The following is a 21,303-nucleotide window of genomic DNA, read 5'->3' on the forward strand; positions in this document are numbered from 1 at the left end:
GTTAGTGAGTAAACTAAAACCTAAGAGATATCAAAGTACCGGATGCGAAATGTTTTTAATCCATAATTACACCCGGTCCATAGACCGATTTTTCGTTTTCCACATAAATCATTTCGCCAATCCACGTCAAACTCGGCAAGTTTCACCGCCTTTTCAAAAAAAAATATACGACTCAGTTTTTCATTCTTAGGCTGCACGGTCTTAACCCTTTCATGATCAAATGAAGTTTTAGTAAAGACAGGACAACCAAGTCCTGCAGTGGTACTTCTGAGTAAAAAAAACTCATAAAATATGTATGTGGGGTAATAAGGTAGTTAGTTTTTAACTGTTGCAAATCAGCAACGCCTACCTTGAGAGGGTTAAGCGAATTTTAAAAGGATATGGTGGATTTTGTAAGATCAAAAGATTTGTACAGCGGTATGAGTACTTATGTACACGTGTTCCTAGGAACAGCCACCTGTCATGTTATACTAGCAGGATGCACACCAACTACCCAAGTAAAGACAGTGCACAGAATCGAACTTTTACATTTTATTTTGGAACAAACAAAAGATGCAATACTTTCTTCCTTTTAGTTGACTTCCCAGGAGGTGTAGTGCTGTAGAGACAGCAAAACGTCAAATGGAAATAAAAAAAATTCAGGGGGAAAAAGAAAAAAAAAAAATACAAAAGCGTTTCTCTTAATCTCTCAGTAAAAACAACCTTCTGTGCGTCAGTGTCAGTCACGTGTGGCTTCTGCAGCTCCACAGTAAATAAAGACAACAAAACTGTACGGACACTCACACACACATACACGCACACACACACAACTTGTACGAACAATACAAGATATTCTGGATAGAAACTAAAAAGGTGTGATGTGGTGCTAATCTAGCAGTCGCTAAAGAACTGGCTGCCAATTAATTTGCATGCTGCGCAGTGGAGAAGCACAACTTCAGGGTATAAGGGTATGGACCATCTGGGGAAGAAAGGCAGACAGCACTGGTTACTCATGCAGCATTTGACAGCTCGCACAAATGGAAGGATGTTCGGAAACTCACTGGGATTCTTCATCTGGTAGTGGTTCATCATGGCTAGTGCCTCCATGGCGTCATTGATGGACTCCCACTCCAAAAGGCCGGATGAGCTACGCTCACCTGTACCCCCACCCGAGGCGAGAGACACAAAGTCCAATTTATTGATACGGCGTGGTTCCCTACTGCTTACGTTGACTTTTGAAAACATCCATCTCACAGCTTAACAACCGATGACTGCCTTAAACTCCTCCTGATGAGTACACACCAACTACTGAATTTACCATCCAACAACTGACTAGCAGATGTTGAATACTCAAAACTGCCCATTATCAAGAATGAACGATGTAGTTTGTTATGCGATTCCTGTTTTGCAACGTTGTTGAAGACTCATTGTTCGGTTTTATTACAGGTCATTATAAGAGACTGAATGGGGTTATTGATACAGGAAAGAGATGCAATTTCAATGTCTTCAACCCATATACTTACTCTTTCCTGTGAAGAGTTTAATGTTGGAAGGACTCTTCACCCCAAGCTCCTCGCAAATCTGAAATATGCCAGATGTTTAAAAAATCATGTGAGGGCAGGGGGACACACAAATTTTCTAGTACAAAGGAAAAGAACATGATACACAGGACACACCTGTGTGAATATCTCAGCAGTGACATCAGGCTGAGCATTGAAGAAGTGTAAGACGTTGCTGGGGTGCTGAATTCGGTTCTTGGCGGCCTGTTCCGGAGAGGTGAAGCGGTTGTTCCGGGTGCCGTGGAAGTCTTTGAAGCTGCTGGTTCCATCCTCCAGCTCATAGGATTGCCCAGGCATAATAGCCTGCTGCTTAGACACACTGGTTAGGGAGAGAACAACGAGAAATGAGGAACTGAACTTATCTGCGACCAGAAATCAACCTTGTACATTGTCAGAAGCTTATACCCGTAAATCACTGCATATCAATCATGCCAACATAGGGATATAATAGTGAAAATGCAAGAACTTACCACAGATTGAGTTTCTGTCCAAAGAGGAAGTTGTTATTAAGGTGGGTGATGGCACGGTCCACAGCATAGCAATCCCCCATCTCCACCATGGCTGCTCCAGGCTTGCTCTTCATGAACTTTACCTGAACAAAACAAAAAGTCACTGAATTTTAGATTAGCCTGGTTTTACCGATCCGAGGCCTAAAAGACGACTCGTCTCCCTTTGACGACTCAAGCAGGCAAACAAAAAAACCAACCTACCCGTTCCACGTTGCCATAGAGGCAGAAAACATTGAAGACCCTATCAGCGTTCATCTTGGAGGGTTCTAGGCCGTACACCATGACAACAGGAGAGTCGGCGTGGGGGCTGTACTCCCCTGGTGGAGGTGGGGGGGGTGGGTGCCCATACTGGGGCCCTCCATATCGCTGGTTATGTCCCCCTCTTCGAGGGCCCCCCATCGGAGGGCCCATACGGCGGCCCTCGTAGTGAGGGGGAGGGGGCGGCCCATAGCTCTCATCATGATAATGGCCGTGGTAACCACCCTGTGGCCCCCCTGATGGAACAAGAGACAGACATGAATTTCTGGCAAGAGACATGGCAGGAGGCTACAACCGTGCACTGAAAGAGATGTGAGCTCCAACGACCAAGCCGGACAGACAGACTGAGTGACAGGTTCACAGCATCTCCTTGCTGCCACTGCACACCAGCATGTGTCATTCAGCAACCCCACCCCGCAACAGCTGCACTGCAACTGAGGTGCCACCAGAAGAGGGTGCTCTCCCCCCTCAAGGACACAGGCCCCAAGAGCCTTACCATACTCTGGAGGGTGGTCTCCCAGCAGAGCCGGCTGTCTCTGGCGCTTGTTGGGGTTGGCATTCATATCTGAAGAGCGAGAAGAGGGAAGGAAGAGGAAGGAAGCAGAATGTGATAGGTAAAATTTTTTTTTTTAAATCACAGTGACAGAAACAGTTTTGCACAGAAGTTTAAACTCATCCAGGCACCGAGCAGAACAGTACAGGACCCATGCGCTCACACATACCAGTAGGAAGCAGCAAAGTTTACTCAGCCACATAAAACGCAATCGTGATACTAAAGATGCGCAAGGTAATGCCTAACAATCTGTTAAAATTGTTACAGTGCGACAAGCTAGTCTGATAGCCAAAATACACAACACAATGGGTTCTGTCCACGTTTCCTCTAATGGAGGGGGCTCAAAATGACAGAAAAGCCAGGAAATAACTAAACGCGTCAGGGTAGTGGAAAGAAGGCGCTGCTGTGAATACATTTACCCCCCCCCCCTTCACTACAAACACACCTTGTGCGTTGTTCCATTTGCCATCTCCATCTAAACAGATGCACATATGAATGGTAGATACATGTTTGGGAAAACAGTACTGTACACTGTACTAAAGAGGAAGCAGGCAATTCACACAGCAGCTCACATCTGTCATGTCAAATTTGCAGTATCAAAAGCATGGTAACACATACCAAGAAACCTCATTATGAATCTGCAATTGTGTGAGGGGGAAAGTTATACAAGAATTGCACATGGGTAGACAAATAACATGATGGAAATTATTCATGACAAGCTATTAGTTATAGATATTATAATAAATACACAGCCTATCAGATTGTCACCTCACATCCTGCAATGTCTCACTATATTGGCTTTAGTCAGTGGCAAATCTGTTTTATAAATTACAATACACAGATGTATGTAAAACTATGTAATGGCTTTAGTGATTTTGGTCTGCCTTCAATCCCAGATACCATAAATCTCTAAGAATGAAATCAGAGACAACCCCGACGCCCCCTGCTGGGAAAGGTAACAGCTTTTATTTGCTTCAGCCCAGAAGAAAACAAAAAACTTGTCTGAATGAGGGAATCTTTCAGGCTGACTAAATGAACCCTTACCACATAGCGGGGGGAGGGGGAGTCTGGGCCTTTTCCAAGGAAATCTGGACTATTCTGATTCTTCTAAAAGGAGGAATTGACTCAGCTGTGTTAATGCAAACTGTCGGGAGGTGTCACAAAGTCAATGAGGGAACCAAATCAGAAAGGTCCCCTCAACAGCCAAGCGACATGTCACATGTTCATTCACAGTAATAGCCACACAATAAGAACATCGTAGAGGCTTGAAGTTACTTACAGCACAGAATTAAAGGGGAAGGGAGCAAAACGGGCAGTTGGAAACATATGTTGCCGGGGGAGGGGGGGCCAGGGATGATGAATGCACATTTTGGCACCGTCACCCCGTCTGCGTTCTCTTCCACTCCGTTTTCATTTCATTCTTTCCATCCTTCCCTCCTCTTATCAAACAAAGCATAGTTTTGGTTCTTCCATTGGAGCTCGCAGGTTTGTTTGGTTTTGTTTTTTTGTTTTGTCTTTGCATTTGCTGTCGACGGTGCGTGGTGCTTTTGAAAAAAAATAATAAATTTCTGCTTACCGTGCCTCAACCGCAAAGCAGACATTTTGCACCGTTTCAGAAAGACGGATGTCCTCAACAGACACACAATGCCAAACCTGCATCACATAGGAGGCGTTACAAAAGGTGATAAGACTTTAAAAGTACATAAGAGCTGTATTCAGAAAAGAAACCTGGTTTTGGAAATGTTCAAGGGGGGAGAGTCAACACAGGGAGGAGGGATGTTGAAAAAATAGGTGAAGGGTAAGGGGGGTGGGAATAAAAACACCTGTGTCCATGAAGTAATGCAGACCCTTTGGAAAAAAGCATGGAGTGTCTGCCTCTGTCTATGCGTATGGTCACATGTCTTCATGCTCAGTGGCCCCTGGGTTTCTGTGGTGCTCCTTCCCATCTGATTGGTTGGTTCTTCCCCCCTGTTACTCAATGGTTCCCCCCTGTGGCATTGTGGTGAGCAGCATCTTGTCTAAGGAAAACGTCTGTGAAGCATCTGGATAGGGTTCTGGGTGGTGTGGTGCCATGTTTGCTGTTGTGTTCAGCAGGAGGAGCAGAGCGTAATGCAGGTAGGAGGGGGGAAAAAACCCACCAAAAACAAAAACAAAAAACCCACACACCCAAGACGAGGGGGTACAAAAGCAGAGAATGGGACTGTGTGAGACCTGGAGCGCCTTTGTGCCTTGTGTAGATCTCACTCGTTTCATGTGAGTAGGCTTGTCTCCCTCTGTGTGAGCCGCACTGTGTCCCCCATTTGCGTGTGGGGTCTTTTCCCCCCCTTCTCAAGATGGGTGTCAAAAGATCCTGACCGCTGTGAGGTGGCGATTCAGAGGCGTGACATTTGGGGCAAGGTGGGGACACGTGTCCTGCTTGGGTCACAAAAGTCGAGAGCAGGGAGAAGCATAGCTTATCGCCAACGTACCTCAACCCTTGCCCCCAAACAAAATGTGTTGTGTCAAAGAAGAACAAGTAGGGCGTCTTCATGGCTTTGTTGTGCTGTTGCAGTAGCAGTAGAAGTAGAACGAATGTCAGTAAGCACATGTCTGCAGTAGTAATATTGGAAAATGTTTGATCTCATGGTCTTGCGGTGTCTATGCCTGCCCATTTTCTCAGGATGAAGGGGCCCATTTTCCTTTGCTGTTTGATACAAGGAAAGTGAAAATATCCTCCTTGCAGAAGTAGGAGCAGTCAGTGGTGACGGTGGTGTTGGAGTAGTGTTGACAGCAGCAGTGTGCCTCCGATGCATATATGGAATGTTTGTTATCCCCAGTGTTCCGATGTTACAGAGCGACGAGTTCTGTTGGAGTTGCTGGTGTTCTGCAGTAGGTTCAGTGCTGTGGATAGCCTGTATGTGCGTGGCAGGGGTGTGAGGAGCAACTGGCCACCAGCAGTACTGTAGACGATCGTTTTTTTGGGGTTTTTTTTTTTTTTTGGATGGAGGTAGAAGGTTGGAAATGATCCGCACCCACCCAACTGCTCCTCATGTAGCAGATGTCGAGGAAGCAATTTCACAGCACCCACACAAGCGAACAGTCATGGGTTTTTGAAAAAGCAAACAAAGAAATCTAAAATGTACAGGCGTCCTGTTTCAATTCAACACGTTTAAACCTCAAACAGCCCCTGCTATAATTTTGCTCAGTTCTGGATGAATACTCCTTTCAAAAGCGAGTACTTTCACATTAAATGGACTAAACTAAAGCTTCATTATAATAGTCAAAGCCCATGTAATACCTATAGGACAAAAAGCCATCTATGGCTACATTGTGCAGCTCCACTTGCTACAATACCTTTCTGCCTGTCCAAAAACTGGCAAGAGATAGACACTGATAAAATGTACACTGCACAATTCAACCATTTGTTGTAGCTCTAAGGCTAAGATGCATACGGACAAGTCTTATTCCATCAAGGGAAATAGACCACTGATTTCTCAACCAGCAAAGAACAGAACTGTCTGCCAGAGTGCACTGGATGTCAGATAACATCATAAATGCAATCCAATCTTAGTCTAAAGTATATCATCTAAAAGTGTAATAAACTGCCAGACAATCTAATCATTTCCCACCACTCTAATCTTTGCATAACAAAATGTCAATATTGATGTTTTACCACACTAAGACAATGTGTGTTTTTTAAAAAAATGGACAAAAAGTTGTTGAATACAGTTGCCACTCAACATTGACTATAGTTATTGTAGTTATAGTTAGTTCTCGTCAACCAGTTCAAACACCACAAGAACGTGTGAAAGACCTTAACGTCAATAACCACATAAAATCAGAGCCTGTCAGACCTTTAGTGCAAGTGTGAGGAAAAGTGTTCATTTAACCCATGAGAACCATTGCTTGTATGAATGAGCGCCAGCACGAGTGACCCCAAGCTAGCTGCCCTGAAGTTGCTCCTCGCACCCCTGCCATGTGTCTGCACGGAGAGAGCTGCAGTGTGTCGTTAGGACAGGACAGGACCACACACCACCTAACGCTTCCCCATAATGCCACCGACTGCTCTCAGGCTACACAAGTACCACTTCCTCAAACCTTTCCTCTGTATTTAAATCTCAGACTGGCTCAAGCAATCTGAAGAGGAAGGGTAATTGAGAGGAGGCTATACTATCTCATGAGCTCAGAATGATAAGGGATCCCAAACAAGACCCCCACCACCCTTGCTATCAGTGGCATTACACCAGAAGGTCTTTTTCATCCAGCCCCACCCACCCACCCACCCACCCACCCAACTACAGTGGCAGCAAGGGTGCTGAGTTAGGTGAAGCAGGCAGACTGCCTTCATTACCTTGGCCACTCAGGTTGGGGTTAGTGTAGTCCCAGGTGTCCTGGTCATTCTTGAAGACATTCAGACGTGTTGGCTGAAAATGCATTAAATTTCACATATCAGTTTGGATTTTGTCACGGTTCAAGAAAATTATGGTCAGTACATTTTAAAACCATGCACATCTCACCTTGGCATACTCAATCTTCAAGGTGCAGCAGCCCGAGTAAATGTCGGCCCCATTGAGAGAGGCCTTTGCCCTCTGGGCACTCTGAACGGAGTCAAATGTGTTTGGAGTTAAGGAAAATGGCAACATCTAGTGATCAAGGCAATTATTTTGTATTTGAAGCAACTTTGGCATTAAGCAACATTACACGGAAGTAGTATTTTTTTTTGCAGTAAAGGATATTCCACCATGGCCTGCACGCCATTTTTCCTGAAGATGACAATCCTCTGAACCGGGCCACAGTTGTTGCAGATGGTGTAAAGAACATCCTGCATTTAAAAAAAAAAAACAAAAAAAGGTAGAGACACAAATTGGATAAGTATAACTATAGGATCCAGTGCTACAAATCCAGGAATTGCCCAAGACATTTAATAACCCCTCCCGCTACATCGTGCAAAAAACAACAATGCACTGCTGAAGTACCGTGGTGATAGGGTAGATGGGGTTCATGATGGTGAGCAACAGCACGTTGTTGACGCTGCGGGAGTCGTCTGGGTCACCAGGTCTGGATATCTTCTGGCTGGTGGAATAGTTGACAAAGGCGGGATGCCCAGCGATGTAGATCTGGTTGTCTGCCGCGTAGCTCACTGCATTGCAGGAGCCGTTCATGTCCTCATATTCCACCAGGGCCTGACGTTTCTTTGGCATCACAACCACATAGCTGGAAAAAGGAGTAGCACCCAGAATTACCAGTTTTCATACACATAGTCATGAAAACTGACAACATTTGTAAGTAGAACGCCACACTCAGATAGATATATATATCTATATACACACACACACACACACATACATAACTTAACGTGACTCCAACAGAACAGACACAGGGTTTTACAATACCTGATCGGCCCAAACTCCTGCAACGCTTCCACGAGGTCAGCCTCCATGACACCATCCACCAATCCCCTCACATGCACAACGGGAGAGGGAAGTGTCTTGTGGGGGTCTTCGTAACCCTCCTGATATGGACAGATCATTCATGTGTTTGACTTACTTATGGTCACGAGAGATCGCCCCGCAGGGCACTTCAACCACGCGAGCAAACAAAATGGGTATTGGGTCCTGCTCTTAACTCACATTTTACCGCCATCAGACACGTAACCGCGAGTCCCTTCTGAAATGGTGGCCGTTTTGATAACGCTGGAAATGCCGCCGGATGCCTGGAGAACCGCCTCCTACGCTCATAGTGATCTAAAGCGCTACTCTTGCAGCTCGGCCGTACCGATATTCGACTTTGGAGAATTGCTACCGCTACAAGAGCAGAACCAATAACGAGGAAAACTAATGGGAAGTGAAGTAAAATAAGAAGATTAAAGTCTTAAGTGCCTTGGCGTTTGCCATATGCAATATAGTAACCAGCCACCCGAAATTACGGCAACCTACACTTCTGGGGCGACGTATATCACGAAATAATGTGAATAGTGGATTATATATACGCACGTAAATATAAATGTATATATAAAGAAAATGATAGAGTGTGGTCACCAAGGCAGCTACGTAAATTCCTCTTTTCCGTATTTATAACAGTTAGCTCCTTGTTGCTAGGCCACGCTGCACGTTGAGATTACAAATAATTTGTCCTACACAGGATTCACCAAATGTAATGTAGCTGTGGCCGACTAAAGTTTCCAGGTAATCGAGGATCCATCTTAGAGCGATTATAACTAATTAGATACAGATAACTAATATGTATGAGACTAGTCCTCTTTGCATTGTGCAACGTGTGCGTGCTAGCATTCGTGCTAACGGCGGGAGGGGGAGCAGCAACAAAGCAACCATTATGGCCTACTGCCGCGGTCATTCATTCAATGGTAAAATTGCGCCGAAAGAAATCTGAAAACAACGTTCTGAATTCAACTGTGCACCGCGCATCCATATTCCACAAACTAATGTGTCTGGCGCCAAGATCACAAATTACCACAAAAAAAGAGTAAGAAACCGTGTAGGGCTGACTAGTCATAGCTGGCGAAACCGTGTAGCTAGCTGCGCAGCCATATAATGGCATTAACAAAGAAGCCCCATCAACGTTAAAGAATTCTCGCAGACCGTAATTTTCCTAATTGTGCGTCTGTAAATCTGAACACATTTACCAATAAACAAAATCCCCATTACCGTAGCCATTCCGCCGTCGTTATTTTCCGTTTTTTGTCTTTTTGTTGCCCTGCCGCCTTCGTTATAGTAGCGACCCGCCTGCGCAGCCATGTTGTCCCAGTTAAAAAGCCTCTGTGGCGATGACGGTGAAATGAAATGGACGGAAAGCGAAAGAAAAAGAAATGACTAGACGCCCGCCCTGCTAAACAGTACTGCCGCACCCTATTGGGTGGAAACGATTGTCAATCCTACGCAAAACGACATGTAGACCAATGACTAACGACAGATTGGCAGCGCTCGCTCAGGATTCGGTCGTGGAGATACATAATCGAATTAACTGTCGAGTAAATTACATAGCATTTTAAAATAAACCCAGGAAATATTGTAATAGAGTGAAGCATTCGCTCTCCTGTGAAACACGCCTTCATTTTTTGTCTTTAGTACCCTCAGACTAAAATTCGAACGAAAATCATTACGAACCATTAGTATACATTTAGACAAATTTGTGTTTGTAATATTCTTACACTTATAATTGCACCTAACAACTGCATCTTAGTATTAGTGGAAATATGCTGTACGGCGGAACCCACCGGATGAATAATTTGGATTTCAAAATACGTACCACTATCTATAAAAATGACATTTCTAAAGGAATAAACTTTGCTTCCTCTAATATCCGCTAACTGCACCCGTGCTTTTTGAACACAAGGGTGTTACTCGATTTAATGTACTATTCCTTGGCATTAAACACGTTCTCCACCCAAGGAACACACCTAGGAGTCTGAAAATCGCACGAATGAGTTGGCAAGAAGAATGCTGTTCAGCGCCATTAATTAATAAAGGATACTCAGGAAAAACACCGTTGGGAAAGTATTACCTCCTCTTTTACAAAACAGACTAATTACCTCAAACACGTAAAACCGGTCACACAAGTTCCGCCACCTTTTCTCATGCGTACATTACGTACCATATTAAAGCGTACAAGAACTATTAAAGTCAAACTAGGAAGAAAAGAATACGTGTGTGTGTAGATGTTTTATTTAAAAAAATATTGGGGAGGGGGAGAAAAATCAATACAGAATCCTGCATTTCACAAAGTCGTGATTGCACGTGGGCATCCTGGTTAAAAGTGTCCAGGCAGTACTAACTTGCAGCACAAAGTTCACTGGAAAACCAAACTGCATGTATCACACTGCAATTGGAAGTTTTCTAAGTTAAGATCAATTCGACTATTCCTTCTTGAGCGTCTTCCAAATGCTTTAGAGCTAAAAAGAGGAAGTTAGACATTCAGAACAAGCAACGTCGGAATGCACTACACAGGACATCCGACAGCTAGATTGGGTCATGCTCTTAAAAAAAAAAAAAAAAAAAAAAAAGTTTGATTTGACAATTGAGTGCGGGGAAAACACCATTAAAAAAACTGCCTCAAAGCCTTAGGCTGGGGGGGTTTGGGGACAAGAGGAAATGGGCATGTGTGCAGTTGCAAGGACTCATCTCTGGTCATTCTGCATCAGGAACAGGGCTCTTTTTCGGGCTGGGAGACCTGGAGCGGCTGAAACACATAGCAGGACATTATTCAATTGCACCAATAACCAACATTTATCACAAACAATGCAGCAAGCATTGCATCATAATTGCTTCACGAATTCCCGTTGAACCCAAATGTCCTACTCTGATAATTTTACAGCGAAGGTTTGCATTAAACCTTGCATCCTACAAATGCAAGGTAAGGCATGGAATGGAATCCTAACTCAAGGGGGTACTGACATCATTGTGAAAGGATTAGGACTAAAATAACTGTGCTTAATATAAAAATTAAAAGGCTCGGGCTGAGTGCAAGGCAGGAGCTGAGGTTTCTGATGAAAAACACCATCCCTCCACCCCCCACCTGCCAATGTACCTCAAAGGCCAAAAATCTGCCACCAACTAACCTTCATTCCTAAACACCTGGCAACCTGGTATTTGGAGAACAACAATGCATACTTGGGCTATGAGGAAGAAGCCCAATAGATGAATACAAAAAGGGCCATCCATTTCAAAACAAGGCTTCAGAGAATATGATCTAGCGACCAAGTTTCCCAAAAACACCAAATCCAGGGATTACAGTCACAAAAGGGTAAACAAAATAAAATGACACACAAAATGACCAACCCTCCCATGTTTACCCATCCCAAACACACCTACACATACGTAAAGAAAATCCCAAGAAGGCAAGCATACTGATGTTATAGAAGAGGTTTGGAAGTATTACAATGCGTACAGGGCTGGATTCTGAAAACAAATGACATCGACTCTGGGTTGTTCGTTACCTTTGGAGACAGTGGCAGAAACAACATGAACAGAGATGTGACGGACGCGAGAACTTGAAGACACACTGGACGGTCTTGAAGTCTGATCTCTCGTCAGCTCTCCTTCACCTCTCACTCTCAGAAGCTAAGCAAGAGGCTGGAGCTTTGAAGGGGGTCGGGGTAATAACGACTGATCTCAGCGCAGCATTCAGGTGGAGAATGCAATGGTCAGGTAGTGGTATGCACGCGTAGGAAGTGTCGTTGGAAAGTGCGCCGGACGACCTCTTTAACCCTTGCCGCGGAGGCTGATCTCTGGTCAGCTTTAATCCCCCTCTCGGAAGTTAAACACAGCAATGATGAACCTGGTCAGCGCATCTGCCGGTCGACTCCCCCATCTACAAAAGCCTGCAGCCATTCATCACTGGAGACTGATCACATCAAAGATCTTTTTGTCTTTTCTCTGAAGCTAATCAAAATGAGGCTGGATCAGAGGGACGAAGAGGAGGGGGGGGGGGAGGGGGGGAGAAAAAAAGGGACCCCACAGCCTTCATACAAACATCGGCTCCTGGAGTCTGATCACATCAGCTCTGCACGTGTCTCTGAAGCTAAGCAAGGTCTGGCCAGTTCATTCTTGGATGGGTGACCTCCAAGAGAAAAGAACATCAAAATCAGGTGCTTTGGAGCAAAAAAAATAAAAAAAGGGGGGGAGGGGAAAACCTGACAGGGAAAATCTCCCCTTGGTGCCTTAGCTAGCATCCCTGACTATACAGGATACCTTATCCACTGGACCAGCTTGTTCATCCAGCTCCTCTGAGTCTGCAGTCCCATTAACAGCCCGGGACATTCAGGGACTTTACAGACTTAAGGTGGATGCTGGTCTCCCCAGGGCATTGAGATAAGACTAATTGCTCTGGGAGATACAGCTAACTGACTGGCAGCTACCAAATTCATAAAATGGGAGGTGAAATTAAGCACAAGTATATTTCTCACTGGCTAACAGAGATGCTAAGCAACCCTGTAGGCTGAGCCTTCTTAACTTGCTCATCCTGACATCTGAAACACCTTCCTGCAAAGATAATCAAGCATCCATAACAGCACTTCCATAAGATTCGCTGAATTATAGAGCTGCATAAATTAAGTAGTCCCTGTCATTACTCCTCTGACAATGTCATTCAGAGAGAGAGCGGGAGCTGTGATCGACTTGTGTAAACTTACCTGTCCCTTTTGGGGCTGGGTGAGCGAGACCTGGAGCGAGAACGGGAGCGAGAACGGGAGCGAGATGCGGAGCGCCCTCGGGGCCGGGAAACAGACCGGGAGCGAGACCGGGAGCGTGATCGAGACCAAGAGCGGGAACGACTGCAGGGGGAAGACATCAGCCTATTCTCATCATAGGCCCAATTAAATACCATCACGTATGAGGACCTACAGGTCCCATAATCCCAGGACTGGACCAAAAATTGTATCACAGCATGTAAGATTCTGGTCGTCTTGCGGCACATTACGGTATCCCCCCCCCCCCCCAAGTTCACCCTTAGCATGGCAGCAAGCACTTACATCAATAAAGTGTTTGCGAATGTCTTTAAAAAGGTGTGTTTTTTTATCAACAATAAAAATCATTCAGCTTGATAGTATAACCCACGTTTTGACCATTAAAGTATATTTAACTGAAGTGACAAGTTATTGATTATAACTGTGTACTCAGCTCAATACATTGCTTCACTTGATATTTTATTAGATTAATATTGTATATTTAGCTTGATGGCAACGTCTTACTGTTTATAACCCACATTTAGCTCCACAGATGTTCTATTACCATCATATTTCACCTAATAACAGCTGCTTAACTGATTTTAATTAAAATCGATAATTAAGGATTTTGCTTTACTGATATGTATTTTAGGGCTGCCACGATTAGTTGACATAGTCGATGCTCAAAATGCATCAATTTTTTGAAATTTTAATATAAATTACCTTTTTGGATTTCTAATTGTTCTCCCCATGTGATTGTGGGGTTTCCTCCGGGTACTCCAGTTTCCCCCCCACAGTTCATAGACATGCTGAGGCTAATTGGAGTTACTAAATTGCCCATAGGTGTCCATGTGTGAGTGAATGGTGTGTGAATGTGCCCTGTGATGGGCTGGCTCCCCATCCTGGGTTGTTCCCTGCCCCGTGCCTGTAGCTTCCGGGATAGGCTCCGGACCCCCCACGACCCAGAAGGATAAGCGGTTTGGAAAATGGATGGATTTATTATAACAAATGATTTCCTTCAATATCACCATGTAATTATGGGAGTAGTTCAAATTATCACAAAATAAAAAAAGGTATGTACACTGTGCAGGGTTTCAATGGTATACAGAAGCAGCACTAGCACTACGTATGAGCACCTGAAGAGAAGACACACAGGCACTATTCTAGACCACCAGAATAGGCAAAACCACCCACCATGTTGTCTACTCATGTTTATTAAATCACCATTAGTATGGAGAGCTTTTTAAATTTCTTTTGTCCGCGTAGCTGCAAAATACACTCATTATGAAATCCATAAACTTGTCTGCCTGCCACCTTAGAATTTCCATTGAACAAGTGCTAGAATCTGGGCTTATTCTACGTTGATCAGCCGTGCTGGTGTTCGTGCACGTTGGGCTTGTTAGAACCAGTGTTATTATTGCAAACTAAAGTGGAAACAAAAACTGGCGCCAAAAAAAAAAATAAAATTCTGAACAAATACAACTCAATAACAAAAATGAAAATAATATTTACAAAAAATGTTTCAGACTTTAAACTGCAAAAAGTACAGTCATACCTCCAGTGACTTTTTACCTTGTTTAACCACAACATCTCCTCTTAAAAGATGATGTCATGGCTGCTGAGCTGTCCCACTGCGACTTCAAGGCTCATCGCTCCCATGGCATAACAAAACAGTCGCATGTGATGCACTTCGCCCACCAAATTTATTAAGTATAAGGATACACCATATTTATACAGGTTACTAACTTTTGGGCATCACAACATGTCACGCATTAATATTTTAAGCTTACTACTAGTCTACTTATTGAATTGTGGGAGTAACGTCAGCAGTGCTGAAAAGCCCGTGCCCATTATATAAAGCCCTGCAATAACAGTTTGTTGTCAAATTAAAATTTACTTAAACGGGAGAAAATTGTTAAAATTAAATCGACCAAACAGTGAATAGATTAAAATCTATGGAAAAATATTCGTTAGAGGCAGCCCTAATGTATTTAATTACAAACCTAATTGTATACCTTATATATGGACGAGTTGTGTTATAAAGTTGTGTTAAAAAGAAGGGTATACAGAGTTCTCAGAGGTTCTCCCTCCACGCAGGTAATTTCTCTGTAAAAGGGACAAAAGGAAGAGCGCAGCTTACCTTCTCACTGGAGTTTTGGACTTGTATCGAGTTTGGGAACCAGACCTAAATACAGGAGGTGGACTTAGTACAACAGAGGGCAAATGCTCAGTTATCAAACCAAGCTAACATTTCCACAAGAACTAGGTCTCAATCAGCCAACTTATACTGAAAGGTTAAGACGGCAGCAAAATCCGAAGTGATTTACTCACTGTAGAACAGGGCGATTTAGCTTAATAAACTTAATTCACTGCAATATGATATAAGTATATGTAATATGAAAGTTACAGGATTCAATACAAATCAAAAAATGCATTTGGAGCACATCTATCAGAAAATAACATTAGTGCTCAACAGCTTAAGGCTGGTTCATACTTCTCCGCACGCATACTAGTGGATGTGTCCGCTCGAACGTTTATGGGGCGTTTGACGTCATTGTGCGGATGAACGCCTGCTGCATTCCAAATCTGTGTCTGTGCAGGGGTGAACGCGCAGCTCTGGACACACTGCGCATGCTCAATCCGCTAGCGATCACTTTAAATACCGACATGTACGCTTTTGACGAGAGCTGGGGTCCCTACACACTATTTACAAGGTATTAACAAAGCTACATACATGTAAATGCATGTTTATGTGAGTGCAGACTTGTCTCAAACTGAAAATCTCACACCAGCCATTGGCAACCCTGTGAGGTGACTGAATTTGTAAAACAGAGAAATGGACACAAACTTCGATGCTGTGGTATATGTGCAGGGAATATCAGAATAATAAATTTATATTAACAAAAAAGTAAATACAACACGTTGTGCACATGTGCAAAGTACGTGGCCTGACCAGAGACCTATGAATGTTTCCGTCACCGCACACGCAGAGTAGATATGCAAGTGTTGTGCTTGTACGGGGAAGTATGAACCAACCATCAGAAACAGTCCATACATTTCCTATCAACCCACAAATCACACAGTTACAGGATATTACCTGCTCCTCCGCTTAGAGTGAGACGGGGACTGACACCTGCTGAGATGAATAAAGACATCAGCACAGAAACCGATGTGAACAGTCATGAAAGACGCGTCGACCAGGCAGGATAGCAAAACCTACCGATCGTTGCTTCGGCTACGACTACGGCTACGAGAACGGTAGCGCCGTCCCCGGGACCTGGATCGGGACCGAGATCGGGAGCGGGAACGCGACCTGGGAAGGAGAGACAGACAGAAGTCAGTGTCACAAGAGCTCAGAAAGACTCCGGGAATGTAGCCAAGCACCTCAGAGGATTCAGGGTCCTACCGACTGCGACGACTTCCTCCCCTCTTGCTGAAGCGGTAACAATCATAAGCATAGTGACCCCGGTCACCACACTGGTAGCAACGATCATTCGGGTCAAAATGGCGCCGGCTTGGCCGCCCATACCGCGTCTTCCGGGACAACCCAGTGGACAACTCTACACGGATCCGGGTCCCACAGAGCACTCTGATGAGAGAGAGAAGATAGGCTGCATTACAGGTGAAGCAAAGTCACATGACAAATCCAGTCACCTGTAAGACACTACCGAGGAGTTGGGCAAAAGCCACGAACAATAGAACCTGGGCTACTTACTTGCCATCCATGCCTTTTACCGCATCCTCTGCATCCCGGGAATCTTCATACTCCACGAAGGCAAAGCCGGGGGGATTTCGAGCCACCCAGACGCTCCGCAGAGGCCCGTAGTAGCTGAATGCCCTCTCCAGCTCACCCTTCGCTGCACCATTGCCGAGGTCGCCAACGTAGACCTTGCAATCTAGGCTGCGAGAAGAGCTGCGGGAAGATGAGTAGTACGACATTTCCTGCAAACAAGCACAACAGGGGATTAATTAATAAAATTGATAAAGGCAATTCAGTTTAGCACATGTGACCTGCACTGCTGTTGGGACATTTTTACAGCAGTCAACCTATACACCATACATACTCATGTTATAAGACGAGCAATGTGCCTCACCAAAAAGTTAAGATAATTAAGCTAGCTACCTTCCAAAAAGCAATCTGGTCAGCATTCTCGGGGAGGTTTCGACATAGATGTGCAACGCAATTAATAACGACACTATACAATATAGAGATTTACCTAAATGACTAAAGCCAGATATACATTCCTTATATTACCAGTACTAGTATCGAAGCGAAAAGCAGCATTGTCTAATTCTAGTCATTAACTGTCAACTACTTAGTGTTAGTGACTGATTTGAAACAGTAATGCTAGGTATTACTGACATAGTGGCGCTACGTCCGAAACGGCAAATGGCGCGAGTGCCCGGTTAGGCCCATGGCGTGTTTCACAGCCACTACACTCAGACTACCGCACATTCACCAAAAACTACCATCGTATTATCACCGATTATGAGAGTTACGACTCCCCGGACACACTTTGTATCTGAACACCGGATAGGAGTGTGCTGGCCAGAAATGAGGCGAATTACCAGTGTGGCTCAATAAACAATGGCCGCCGATCTGTACAGCGTTGTTCCGTGAATCAATGTATATCCCTTTCCGGCCCACGAGATATTATCTTGCCGAGCGCCTGCTTTGACAAAGGGAACTAAACACACTACGGTGAACTATTCGCACGCATACGCATTGGCTGTATATGGCGAAGGGTGAAAAACAACGTTACAAAGGTCCATCTGCTCACCTCACCCCCTCTGTTCAAACTCCAGTGACTCCGGTTGAAACGAAAGCGACCCGGCTGAGCACCGCGCATGCGCAGTTTATAGCAACTTCTGCTTCTATAGAGAAAGGAGGGGTTTCCCTACAGGGGCTTGATTCCGTCCGCTGATACTTTGTGCCGATTTCTCGAATTTTCCAAGGTCCGTCGAAAGGTTTCTCGCAATTCCGATAAAACTCGGACCGACGGTAACGAATTTATGCAAAGAAAATCCGTCGTGTTGTCGCCTAACGATGACACTCCGGCACATTAGGTGGCAGTCTCCGCTTACAGCTTGGACTCCATCGCGCCACCATCGCAAGAATGCAAACGGTCACATCCGCTTTTTGAGAATCGCATTTTTAATGCATCAAAGCCACGGTGCGCTATTTAAACGTTGCCCAAAATCCAATCACAAGATGACATAGCAAAATGCTTTGAAAGCGATCAAATGTAATACAACTAATGATTTAAACGTATTTTTGTCACAAACAAACAAACTTACTGGGAAACCGTAAATTATGGAATACTCTGCTCCCTGAATATTAATTAAATCCGCTCCAGAACTGAAATATTAAGCAAATACGGGGTTTCTATCCTTAAGTGAAGTCATCATTGGTGCTTTTTAACCCTCCCTTAATATGTGTCTATTAAACATTTTTGGAGCACGCGAATCATTCCCTTTATTTTATTAATTATTCCCTCAACATCTAACACTAATATGCCTAGAGAAGTTTGGCACTTGACCCCCCAAGGGATTTTTTGTCCATTTCCTACCAGGGAGTTCCTGCTGCATCACTTTTATAACTTGTCGTCTTGTCTTCATACCGGTTTTATATTTCAGTATTTCTAGATTGTACATTAAGTGCCTTTGGCCAACTCTGTCAGCAACACTGCTGTATAAAACCAAAAGTTAAATAACAGAAGGGATCTGGTGTTAATTTAAGACTTAAAGTGCAGTCACTCTGAGCTAATGGAGTACTAACCGCAGGACTAATAAAATAGATTTGCATGTTTGGCTTGACATCCTGAAAGTGTGTTAGCCATCTACTTTGCATGTTAAATTTTGTGATTGTTGTGTTATAGCATTGCACACAGAGATATGACTTCCAGAACTTTAATGGAATTTAGCAATAAAGAGTTACTGTATTATTCCTGTGGTTTGCTATTAGTGATAGCAGTAAATTAACTTGGTGGTTATGTGTCAAAGGGCAGGTACATATTACTCAAATTTCTACATCCAATAAGCGGGTTGAATTTTTTTCCTGTGGTTAGACTTGCTACATGATCTAGATTTTTCCCATAGATAAATTCCTTCACTTGAAAACTTTCAGAACTGCATAACATAAATAGTCTCTTTTAGTACTCTTTTTTTTTCTTTTCTTAACACTGAAAGTGATGTAGATTGACATATGGGGGTATGACAGGGGTGGTCCTATTAGTGCTCATTATTGGAAGTTTGACAGTTCAACTCCTTTGACCAGCCAAGTGATGTCACTGTTGCACCTTTGAGTGAGGTCCGTAGCCACAATTGGTCTAGTGTGTGGGATGCTGGCTGAACCTGCGCTCTGACCCACAAACTCGCTCTCACCTGAGTATGTGCCTGTGTAGGTGAAAACACAATTTCCTCATAGGCATGAATAAAGTGTGAATGTTTTATTAGAATATAAAGGATTTCAGCTAGATTTTCTGTTCCAGGCCTTATGATTTCCCATTCGCTAAGTAAGAAATGCTTAAGTGAATCACTTTTTATTCTAAGTGTCTGGTACAAAATTTCTTTCTTTCTTAAAGATAAAATTTATAAACAAGTCACTGTCTGTGTAATGCATCAAATGGCTGTTTTTCATATGGTGTGTTAACACTGATGTGATTTTGCAGCCATGGAGAAAGAGGACTCAGATGGATTAACTATGTGTAACTATTCCATCCATCACTTCATCTTCTGTAACTGCTTGTTCTATTCAGGGTTATGGGGGGTTCAGAACCTATCCAAGAGGCAGGAAACAACCCAGGATGGGGTGCCAACGCATTGCAGGAGTAGGGGTATCATAACATGTAATTAAAAATGTAATTATCAATTACCAGTGTTCAGTTAATGTTTGGATGGGCCTTGAGTATTACTATTATAAAAATCTGTTAAATGATCTTTGTACATTCCCTTTATTTCTTACCTTAGTATATTAATACCTAATCTATTGGTACCTCATCTATTCTCTCACATTAGATGTTTGCTAGAACATTAAGAACCATATTAAGGTTGATGCAGAGGTGCAGCGACAGAACAGGCAGGGCAGGCAATGGACTGGGGCCCTGAGCTGCAAGGGGGCCCCCGAGGGCAGCCGTTTGCATAATACATTGCAACGACAAATCTGCTTTATTTATGAATTCTGTTTTTCACAAAAGTGAAAATAAAGGTCTTGTGTTTCTTTAATTCTCTTTGTTTATATTTTAGATTTACGTGACACAGTAAAATAAAGGTAATAGATTTTACCATGCTGGGAGAGGGGGAGTTGAACAGGGGGAGTTGGAGGGCCCCATGTATTTTTTTGATCCCAGAATCGCCTCCGGGTTGATGGCAAATGAAATGCCTGCTCCTACATACTTTAATAATATCATCTTAATGAAAGGCTCCATAAAAATAGTGCACAAGTGGCATCGAAATGTGAACAATCAGCTTGCCTCTCCCCCACTGAGCTGTGTACATCTCACGGCACATGCCTGCTCACACCTGGCCAGCTGAGTAATCCAGAAGTGCTTTGCATTGCTATGTCTTGCTATAGTGGCATCCAGATTTTTCTTTAATTTTCCTGCAAGTCAGTCTTAGTAACCCTCATTGCAGCGTTTGGCATTTAATTTCAGTAGAAAAATATGTTCCTGCAGTTTGAAGCACTCCTGAGAAAAATTTACACCCTTTCTTTGATTTATTGTAAATGGGAAGCTGAGCTATGCAGCACCTTGAGTATCCCACATTCGTTTTACTGCCTTGCTGTTCCATACCACATTTGGTTATTGTTACGTTTGTTGTGATTGAACTCTGAAGTTGGAGTGAAATACACCCTGATCTCAGAGTCAGTATATGTGAGTGATCAAACGAGTAATTCTATTTTATGAAAAAAAAATAGTCACATGTTCACGGCCCTTAACCCCCAGCTCCCTGGGTGCCGCAAGGTGGCTGCCTTTTCGTGGTGACCCTCAAGCGTGATCTCACCTGTATGGAGAGCAAGACAGGACAAAGCATAAAGAGAATTTCCACATGGGGAATAATCAGAGGTGGACATTTCAGGTCCAGACAGTAAAAATCCAAACCAGGACTTTGTTTCAACCAACCAGTTGAGCTTAAAGAGTCACAGTCACAGATTACTCAGCTGGTTGGTTGAAACAAAATCTTGGTCTGGATTTTTACTTTCTGGACCAGAAATGTCCGCCACTGGGAATAATAAAGTATCTCTGTTCTATTCTAAATATGAATAAATAAAAACACAGACAGAAAGCA

At 43.7% G+C, this 21,303-nt stretch overlaps 2 protein-coding genes across 7 annotated transcripts; both read right to left on the minus strand.

Annotated features, from left to right (window-relative positions):
* Positions 1-518: 518 nt before the first annotated feature.
* On the minus strand, positions 519-9,659 carry LOC111844057 (heterogeneous nuclear ribonucleoprotein L). Of its 3 annotated transcripts, none has more exons than XM_072701230.1 (14): positions 9,503-9,659; positions 8,231-8,349; positions 7,814-8,051; positions 7,572-7,659; positions 7,355-7,449; positions 7,189-7,261; positions 3,304-3,333; positions 2,802-2,870; positions 2,249-2,541; positions 2,009-2,130; positions 1,656-1,857; positions 1,503-1,560; positions 1,041-1,136; positions 519-958 (listed from the first exon to the last, which is right to left on the minus strand). In XM_072701230.1, the coding sequence occupies exons 1-14, from the start codon at positions 9,590-9,592 to the stop codon at positions 900-902; spliced, it is 1,632 nt and encodes a 543-aa protein (XP_072557331.1). In that variant the 5' UTR covers positions 9,593-9,659; the 3' UTR covers positions 519-899. The 3 variants fall into 3 exon arrangements, with proteins under 3 accessions (XP_072557331.1, XP_072557330.1, XP_072557332.1); XM_072701229.1 differs by having other exon boundaries at positions 1,041-1,146; positions 1,501-1,560; XM_072701231.1 differs by lacking the exon at positions 3,304-3,333 and having other exon boundaries at positions 1,041-1,146; positions 1,501-1,560.
* An 844-nt stretch (positions 9,660-10,503) lies between these two features.
* Positions 10,504-18,128, minus strand: srsf7a (serine and arginine rich splicing factor 7a). 4 transcript variants are annotated; one of them, XM_023812160.2, is made up of 8 exons: positions 17,799-18,128; positions 16,733-16,959; positions 16,424-16,606; positions 16,238-16,330; positions 16,115-16,153; positions 15,158-15,202; positions 12,985-13,125; positions 10,504-12,413 (listed from the first exon to the last, which is right to left on the minus strand). In XM_023812160.2, the coding sequence occupies exons 1-8, from the start codon at positions 17,865-17,867 to the stop codon at positions 12,395-12,397; spliced, it is 816 nt and encodes a 271-aa protein (XP_023667928.1). In that variant the 5' UTR covers positions 17,868-18,128; the 3' UTR covers positions 10,504-12,394. The 4 variants fall into 4 exon arrangements, with proteins under 4 accessions (XP_023667928.1, XP_023667926.1, XP_023667927.1 ...); XM_023812158.2 differs by having other exon boundaries at positions 10,504-11,033; positions 17,799-18,126; XM_023812159.2 differs by having other exon boundaries at positions 10,504-11,033; positions 16,115-16,150; positions 17,799-18,124.
* Between the last annotated feature and the right edge of the window lie 3,175 nt (positions 18,129-21,303).

This window comes from Paramormyrops kingsleyae, chromosome 17, assembly GCF_048594095.1.
Source record: "Paramormyrops kingsleyae isolate MSU_618 chromosome 17, PKINGS_0.4, whole genome shotgun sequence".
In the NCBI taxonomy this organism is placed as follows: Eukaryota; Metazoa; Chordata; class Actinopteri; order Osteoglossiformes; family Mormyridae; genus Paramormyrops; species Paramormyrops kingsleyae.